This window comes from Myotis davidii, unplaced genomic scaffold, assembly GCF_000327345.1.
Source record: "Myotis davidii unplaced genomic scaffold, ASM32734v1 scaffold214, whole genome shotgun sequence".
NCBI lineage: Eukaryota > Metazoa > Chordata > Mammalia > Chiroptera > Vespertilionidae > Myotis > Myotis davidii.
The window spans coordinates 1,570,613-1,580,587 of NW_006285782.1; the positions used below are offsets into that span (position 1 = coordinate 1,570,613).

General features: G+C 40.0%; 1 protein-coding gene across 1 annotated transcript in view; it reads left to right on the forward strand.

Annotated features, from left to right (window-relative positions):
- AGBL3 (ATP/GTP binding protein-like 3) overlaps positions 1-9,975 on the forward strand; it is a 67,822-nt gene that overhangs the window by 35,206 nt on the left and 22,641 nt on the right. The window contains exon 13 of the mRNA XM_006756693.2: positions 7,546-7,632. Within this exon, the coding sequence (XP_006756756.1) occupies positions 7,546-7,632 (87 nt within the window). The remainder of the gene's footprint in view (positions 1-7,545; positions 7,633-9,975) is intronic.

Below are 9,975 nucleotides of genomic sequence, written 5' to 3' on the forward strand. Positions count from 1 at the left end.
CTCTTGAACATTAACTTACCAGTCATGGCATAACTGCACAAATTAATAAGCATAACGCAAATAAACGTATTTTTCTTGTTCTCCAAAAGGAAAATACTTCCTGTTGCGCACACCAAAAAAGTCAGTCCAAGACTAATGACATGGCACTCCGCTACTTAAATATTCGCTGCTAGTATTAGTGGAGAAAAATGCTGCACCTGCGCATAAGGCACATAAGGGAAATGAATGCAATACGAATATAGTAATCAGTCATTAGCGAACGTTGTTAATTAATAATAGTTTGTTAATAATTATGTATAACAGGATATCATAAAAATTAAGTTGGGAAATTTTTATTAAAATGTTTCTTACATACCATTATATTGGCTGGGCCGCAAAAATATTTGTTGTGGGCCACATATGGCCCGTGGGCCACAAGTTTGACATGTTTGGAGTAGAGGACCAACCTTTTTATAAGGAGACTAGTGTCCCGGTGCACAAATTCTTGCACATTGAAAGGAAATTAATTAGAAGAAATATTTTAATATCACTAATCACCCTTTCTCTATAATAGAAATGTCAACCAAACTCACGATTAACAATGACAGATCAAAACACACATGTGTGATTGGCCACAGTGAGAGCTTTATTTGTATCATGCATGTGCAAGTTAACTTAGCCTTTTATATATAGAGAATAAACTTGCTTAATTAGACCTGCTTTCTGATTTAGTTAAACTTTTTCCAGCCCAATGAAGCACCCCAACTTCTCTTTCAGGCAGTTGTCAACAACACAATAGTAAATATCAACACGAAGCAGATAATTATTGTAAGGCAGGTATCCAGTGGTTGTGTTTAACGTTTTTTGGTCCTGGGCTCAAGAAACTCCAAGGAGGCTACTCACTAGGGAGAGGAAAACAGGCGTTGCTACCTGACATCATTACCCGGTGCCCACAGTGACTGTTTCTGGGCTGGGCTAGGCTGTGAGTGCATTTAGTGCCATGGGGTCTTGGCAGCGTTGGCTGTGACTTGGTGGGCTGTCACTCTGAGGTGGTGGTGGGGCCTGTGTCCCACTTGGGGGAAGCTGACTGTTGCTTTGTGGGCGCCAGGTCCACAGTGCTGTTTCTTTGTAAATGGCCAGAACTTGTCACGGCAGCTCCTGCATTGAGCATCTGCCCCTGGTGGTCAGTGCGCATCATAGTAAATGGTTAGAGGGACACTTAGCATATTAGCCTTTTATATCTATACTAATAAAAGGGTAATATGCTAATTTGACCAGACATCTTCCGGACATCCTTCCAGACAAAGCCATGTGTGGATGTGAACCATAGAACTAATCAGCCATCTCAGCAGGATATGGCCGGTTTGAACTGAAGGGGATAGGGACAGGACAGCGTAAAGGAAGGCTGTCAGTAGGATACCATAGATTAGCAGTTCTCAACCTGTGGGTTGTGACCCCTGAAAATACATCCTGCATATCAGATATTTACGATTCATAACAGTAGCAAAATTAGTTATGAAGTAGCAATGAAAATAATTTTATGGTTGGGGGTCACCACAACATGAGGAACTGTATTAAAGGGTCGTGGCATTAGGCAAGTTGAGCTTTTTCATGTGAATGTGTGCTGTTCTTCATAACAAGATTTTAAAAAAAAAAAAAAGGCCTGGAGGTAACTAAGAGCTAATCAGGGCCACCACCACCAAGGTTTTAGGGCAGACAGCCTCCAACAGAGGCAATGGAGGTAAACCACCTAGAGCTATGAGCTGTGGTGTGGTCAGGGCCCCAACAGAGAGCCGGGCATGAGCAGCACTCTGCCAAGCTGTAGGAGTGATGTTGCCACACCAGTGGGTCCAGAAGCCAGAACATGAAGCCAGACAGGAGTGTTCTAAGATCTCATTGAATTTTATAGGTTTCGAGCTTGCTTGGGACCTGTCACCTCATCCTTCTTTCCTGTTTCTTCCTTTTGGAATGGGAGTGTATGTCCTAGGCACTTCTCACCATTGTGTTTTGGAAGTGCATAACTCGTTTGGTTTCAGAGGTTCACAGCTGGAGAGGAACTTTACCTCCGGAGGAATGATACCTTGAGTCCCAGCCATATCTGATTTAGATGATATTGAGAGGAGACTTTGGACTTTAGAGTCGATAGTGGCATGAGTCAAGACTTTTGGGGTTGTTGAGATGAAAAGAATGTATGTTGCATGAGAGAAGGACATGAATTTGGGGGAACAGAGATAGACTGCTATGGTCTGAATATTTTTGTCCCCGCCCCCAAATGCATATATTGGAATTACAATGCCCAATATGATGGTGCTAGAAAGTGGGGGTAGGAGGGGCCTTTGGAAGGTGACTAGGTCATAAAGGCAGATCCTCCACGAGTGGAATAGTGCCCTATAAGACAAACCCAGAGAGTTCCCTAGCCCCTTCTTGACGATGCAACAAGAAGTCTACAACTCAAAAGAAAGCTCTCACCTGACCATACTGGCACCCTGATCTCAACCTTCCAGCCTCTAGAACTATGAGAAATACATTTCTGTTATTTATAAGCCACTCAGTCGGTGGTAGTTTATTATAGCAGCCAAACGGACTTAGACAGATCTTGTATTGGTGTTCTATTGCTGAGTAAAAAATTACCCCAACATTAGCACTTAAAACAACAAACATGGATCATATATACATTATGTAGGTCAGCAATGCATGAGTGGCTTAGCTGGGTGCTTCTGAGATCTCTCAAAGGCTACAGTGAAGGTGCTGGTCAGGCTGTGGTCTCACGTGAAGGCTTGACTGAGGAAGGATCAGTTTTCAAGTTCATTCACATGGTTATTGACAAGATTCGGTCCCTTACAGAATGTTGGACTGAGGGCCTCAGTCTCTTTCTGGCTATTGGCTGAAAGTCTCCCTTGGTTCTTTCCATGTTTGCTTCTCCATAGGGCGGCTCACAACGCCTAACTGGCTTCCATCAGATTGAGCAAGCAAAAGAGCAAGAGAGGGCACACAAGAGAGAAGCAACAGTATCTTTGCAGCCTAATCTCAGAAGCAGAATCCCATTACTATTGCCATATTCCATTCATTAGAAGTGAGTCACTAGGTTGAGCCCACCCTCAAAGGGAGAGGATTATAGAAGGGCATGGATGCTAGGAGATGGAGATCATTAGAGGCCATCCTAGTGATTGTCTACCACAAACATCAAAGCCATAACTTTGATTTTTTGCCTTAAGGCTATGTTGAAACCAGCCTTCAAATTCTCAAATTGGGGGCTCCGTTTTCCCTCTCAATTCAGTTCTTTTGTCCAAATATTTTTTGAGCTGATTTCTTTCTTATAGCAACTTATCAAATGAAGCGAGCAACAACCAACTCATATTGTAAACATTCTGCCTCAAAATCTCTGTGTCCAATGACCCAGGTCTGTTGGGTACTTTTTCTGTCTTCCACAGTCCTAGGAGACAGTTTTACTAAATGCATCACCTCTACATGCGCCACTGTTTGTCTAGCTTCCTGTAACAGTTTCTACACCACCTGTTGTTAGCCAGCCAATGTTTGTCACAGGGTTTAGGTTTTTATTAGGACAGTATCATACTTCTAGGTATCAATTTCTATATTATTCATATGCTACTGCATTAAATCCTCTACTTCCTTATATATCTTCTGTCTGTTTTATTATCATGAGTGAGTATGGAAGGCTCCAACCATTGTAGAACTGTCTACTTCTCTCTTCACTTCTGTCCATTTTGCTTCATATATTTTAATGGTCTGGCAGTAGATATGTAAATGTTTATAATTGTTATATCTTCTTGCCGTATTGAACCTTTTATTAATATTTAGTGTCCTTTTTCTCATAATATTTTTAAATTTAAAGTCCATTTTGTCTGATATTAGTATCACCATCCCTGCTCTCTTTTGGTTCCTATTTGCATGAAATATCTTTTCCATTCTCTCACTTTCAACTTGTTTGTATTTTGGTTCTTTTGAGTCTTTTATAGACAGCATATAATTGGATCATGTGTTTTTATCCATTCTGTGAATATCTGTCTTTTGACTGGAAAGTTTAATCCATTTATAATGAAAATACTTACTGATACAAAGGAATTACTTCTCTCACTCTGCTGTTTGTTTTCCATGTGTCTTACAGCATTTTTGTCACTCAGATCACATCACTGTCTTCATTTGTGTTTAGCTGATTTTTTTGTAGTGAAGTGTTTAAATTGCTTTCTCATTTCCTTTTGTGTCTATTCTATAGGTATTTTCTTTGTGCTCACTGTGGGGATTATGTTTAATATCCTAAACTTATAACACTCTAATTGTAACTTAGTCTGGCTTACCATCAATAGTGTACAAAAAGTCTGCTCTACAGCTGCAATCCCACCACTTCGGTTGTCAATGTCAAAAATCACATATTTATATACTGTGTGCCCCAAAACATACACTAATACTTTCTTTAAATGTATTAGTCTCTTAAATTATGTAGAAAACAAAATTCAAGGCGTGGCTCAGTGGTTGAATGGTTAAGTGTCTATCTATGAACCTTTAGGAGATTATGGTTTGATTCCCAGTCAGGGCACATGCCCAGATTGTAGGGTCCATCCCCAATAGGGGGCGTGCAGGAAGCAGCCTATGAATGGTTCTCTCTCATCATTGACGTTTCTATCTCTCTCTCCCTCTCCCTTCCTCTCTGAAATCAATAAAAATATACTTAAAAAACAATATTTGGACTTACAAACCAAAGTTACAGTAGTACTAGCTTTTACACTAATAATAGTGGGGGGTTTTCTTTAAATGTTAGTCACTTACCATGTAGAAAACAAAGTGCTGTTTCAAACTATTGTTGCAATAACACTAGCTTTTATAATTGTATTTACTGTTATACAATTGAATATACTTAATAATTGAAGATACTTAATTCTCCATATACCTTCAAGTTACTGCTGTTACCAGACTAAAAGGGTCCGTTTTTCCAAAAGCCCAATAAGACACAAACCTGAGTTTGCAGCAAAGAAAATAAGAGTTTATTTCAGGAAGTGGCTCTTGCCTGGAGACAGGTGAGCTAATGCTCGAAGACCTGGCTGGCTCCCTGATGGCTTCCAAGGGATGGGTTATAGAGGAGAGGGGAATCATTAATCATGACGATTAAGGGAGTTAGGGCTGTGGTCAGGGTTGTGGTCTCTACTGATTAGTCAGTGATAGGAGAAGAGATAGTTGATCAGTGCATCTGGCCCTGTTGTCATCCATGGCTGCTGCTTTATCTGGTTTCACCAATTTTATGGGCCTGGAGCTGAAACACAGTTGTGATCTAAGATTTTTTTTAAAATATATATTTTATTGATTTTTTACAGAGAGGAAGTGAGAGGGATAGAGAGTTAGAAACATCGATGAGAGGGAAACATCGATCAGCTGCCTCCTGCACACTCCCCACTGGAGATGTGCCCACAACCAAGGTACATGCCCTTGACCGGAATTGAACCCAGGACCCTTCAGTCCGCAGGCCGACGCTCTATCCACCGAGCCAAACCGATAACGGCTCCTAAGATTTTTTGATGCTGGTCAGAACCTCAGTGTCCTCAGGGCTTAATGATTATGGGAGTTTACCTGCAAGGGAGAGGGGGGCAGGTAAGTCAGGGTGCTGGGTGAGACAAGTTTGACTCAAAAGAAAGCAGAAAAAGTCATAGTAAAGAAATGAATTTTCTGCAAGGTTACACTGACTAGTGTCCTTTCATTTCACCTTGCAGAACTCCCTTGAAAATTTCTTGCAAGGCAGGTCTAGAGGTCACAAACACCCTCAGCTTTTGTGTTTCTGAGAATGTGTTCATTTCTCCCTAATTTTTGAAGGACTATTCTGCCCATTTTTTTCGCCCTTTAAGCACTGTAAATATATTGGCACACTGTCTTCTGGCCTCCAAAGTTTCTGATGAGAAATTTGCTAATGATTTTATTGAGAATCCCTTGCATGTAATTCCTCTTGCTGCTTCCAAGATTCTCTTTTGTTATTCTCTTTGACTTTGAAAGTTTGGTTGTAATGTGTCTTGATGTGGGCTTTTTTATTGCAGATATGTTTTTAAAGTCTTTTAAATTTAAGTATAGTTGGTATACAATATTATATTAGTTTCAGGTGAACAACATAATGATTTGACATTTATATCCCTTACAATGTCACCGTGCAAACCCATCACAGTATTATCTATAATAATAAAAGCATAATATGCTAATTAGACCGGACATCCTTCTGGACGACCTTCCGGATGAAGTCGCAGCGGCAGGGGCCAAGCCTCTTGCACGAATTTCGTGCATTGGGCCTCTAGTTGATTATATTCCCCTTGAACTTTTTACCTATCCTTCCAGCCCCCTTCCATCTGACAATTTTCAATTTGAGCTCTGTTTCTATGAATCTGTTTTGTTTTATTTGTAAAAGGTTTGGAGTGGGCCAGGTCACACACCTATGACATGAGCTGTAATATATCAAAAGGCTTTTATTTCAGGCGTCTGGGTGCAGATGGGCTGAGTCAGACAAAAAAGGAGTCAGTGGAGAATGAAGGGAGAGGCAGATTTTTATTACTCCTTTCTGGCTGCAAGCCATTCTGCTGACGTAAGGGTCCAGTCCGTCCTTAGTTCCTCCTATGCCAGGTGTCTTCTGGTTATCTGGGCTATGCCGTGCTCAAGGCTGCAAGCTTTCTGCAAGATATCTGCTAAGCACAATAAGTTTTCTCTGCCTCATTTTATTCTCTTTAACCCTTTCAGTTTGTTATTTGTTTTATTGTTTTATTTTTTTAATTTCTTTATTGGTTAAGGTATTACAAATGTGTCCTCAACCCCCATGTTATTTGTTTTATTTGTTTTTTAGATCCCATATATGTTAAGCCTTATGATTAACTGTCTGATTAACATTATTAAAATGATCATACTACCCAAACTAATCTACAGATTCATTGTGATCCTTATTAAAATACCAATGGCATTCTTCTCAGAACTAGCACCAATAATCCTAAAATTTATAGGGAATTGGTGTGGAGTTTTTTATTTCATCTTACTTGGAGTTCATTAAGTTTCTTGGATGTTTACATTAATGTCTTCCATCAAACTTGGGAAGTTTTCAGCCATTATTTCTTAAATCATTGACATTTCTGGGTTGCTGGCTCCTCCAGTTCTAAGGCTGAGTGTATGAGGCAAAAAACAAAACACAGGAAACTACTCAAGGTCATGTTACTCCTCTGCTCCTCAGATCACTCACCAGTTTGCCTTCTTTTTTACACCTTTTAAAGCCTCTTATATTTATTTTGTATATAATACCCAGTGTTTTTAGTTGTGCTTAGATAGAGGAATAGGAAAAGTACTTCATCTTCTTACAAATGGAAGCCTTAGGATGTTTTATGTCTGCATATATACTGTCCTTAGTGTATTGATTAAATGTTGAGTTTTTTAATTCATGTTTATTCTTTTTTAATGTTTTTATTGATTTTAGAAAGAGAGAAACATTGAGGTGAGAAATCTATATCAGCTAGCTGTCTCCTGCATGCTCCCCACTGGGGATTGAGCCCAAAACTTGGGAATGTTGATTTTAAATATTATTCTTTTACCTAGATAAACGCCAAGAAAAAACATCTGAGAACAAAGAAGGAAAGAAATTCTACCCTAGCAAGACATAAAAATGCCAGAGAAGAGAGAGAGGTAAATAAGTATCCATTGATCTGGTTGTTAGCAGCTTCTGAAAAAAATGTTTGCAAGAGAATGGCAAGTTATTTCCTCTTACACTTCCCATTCCCTAATTATTCCTCAGGAAAAATTAATGATTAAATATTTTCTCATCTTATTCACTGTTTATAAAAGCACAAAAGAACCTTGACAGATGAGAGGTGGTTCTTATTAGGTGTGATATTTATTTTTCACTTATATTTACCTTACTCAGAAAAGTATTTGAGTCATCTGATAAAGATGCATCCAGGATAGCAAAAAATAAATTAAAATTAAGAAAAATTAAATGGGAATACAAAAGTATAGATGGTGCGGGGAGGTTAGCTTCCACCATGGCAGAAGGGGAGCTCTGCAGACCCATTCACTAGCAAAAGTAGGTGAGAACTATTAAAAACAAGACAAAAAGCAACCATTTAAACAATGAGGTTCAAAGATTTCTTCCACAAAGAAGTCAAAAAGCAGGAGGCCAGTGTTGCCCCCGAGAGAAAGTAAGTGAAAGCTAGAGTGTGTGGCATTCCCTAGTTCTCGGGGTGCAGCCCCTGAGTTCTGTTGTACTTTTCATCTTTATTCCCAACTCTGAAATCTTTTATACTTTTATAGTTTTTATACTTTCCCATGTTTGGAAGACTACACGCCATACTTACCATTGATCATCTCTAGAATATGGAAACACATTCACTTTTCACTGCTTGCACCTCTGTTGTTTGAATTACTCAATATGTTATTGTAATTTTCTTATAATTTGTAAGAAGATACCCCAAAAAAGAATATTCTTTCTAATGGATTCAGCTACTTATCAATGAAAAAGTTGAGCCTTTTGGTCAAGATTAAGGGAGGATTGGGGAGTGAGTATTTCATGGAGACAGTGTTTCAGTTTGGGAAGATGAAAGAGTTCTGGAGACGGGTGGTGGTATTGGTTGCACAGCAGTAAAACGTACCTAAGGACATTGAACTCTACACTTAAAAATGATTAAGATGGTAAATTATATGTGTGGTGTATTTTATCACACACACAAAAGATTAAGGGATGATTTAAACAGTGAATTTACACTGGGTGCTATGAGGTTGAGCTAAAGACTAAAATCAAGCACACACAGATAGGGAAAACATGCTCAATAATGGAGCATTTTGAACACACTGAGCATTTTATAATAAGTCTTTATTTGTTATAAACACCCTGCCTCTCTGTCATCCCAACATTCCTTTCCCCATCACAACGAACATTCACACACTGATATGCTATGTTACTGTTGGCAGAAATGATTCAATATGGATTTCTAAAATTAAAATAACAACAAAAATAACGTCTCTAGAAATGGCCCTAAGAACATACAGCAAATGAAAAAAACATATATTTATGAAAATCTACAACTTGATTAAAAAACAGTGAAAGTTTGTGGTGGTTGAATCAACACTCCCTGCTCCCCTCCCCCTCCTTCCCCCTTCCTTCCCCTCCCCCCTCCCCCCTCAATGAGACTGAGACTGTAGACAAATTCAGCCCAGACACAGGGCCTCCTCTCCCCACAGATGAAAGTCAGAGAGCTGTCTCCGCAGGAAAGTTATTCTGTCTCCAATGCTGAAGCTACATTCCAGGTGAGTGCAGCCCATTTAGAAATGGGGGTTCCTCCTTCTACCCAGGCCCCATTCATGAAAAAGAGGCTCTATCTTGGGTGCCACATCACTGAGAATATTTTTGGCCCTAATCGCCCTTGCTTTGGCTCGTCAAGTGGTGGTTCCACACTGGAAAGGCGAATTTAGAGAAGACCAGAAACTACTGCCCTCTTCCCACCTACAGCTCAGCTCCTAAAGTGGGGTGAAGGTCATGGTCTCCACCCCCAGCTCCAGAGACACTCGGGTCAGAACCTTTGACTTGGGGGAGAACCAGATGAAACAGGTCCTAATCTCTCCCCCAAACAAGTGACTTAATTTGCAACAAGTCCTGGAGAAATTCAAGTTTCATGGCATTCTCAAAATCAATACAAGTATGGTAAAAGGCATTGGGAGGGGATTGGTAGGTACTTTGGAAATACAGGCTAAGCAAAACAGTAAGGCAGCTGATTTTCCAGAGAGAAATGGGCAAAGAGGCAGCTGGGAGGAGCCCACCTGAGATCAGAACAAATCTCAAACGCTGACCGCAGGAACTATGCCTTCAAAGGAACACAAACTTGATTGGATTGGCCTATACAATAATATATGTCCTAGTGTATACTCTAGGGCAGTGGTCGGTAAACTGCGGCTCACGATCCACATGAGGCTCTTTGGCCCCTTGAGTGTGGCTCTTCCACAAAATACCACGTGCGGGCGCGCACGTTCAATGCG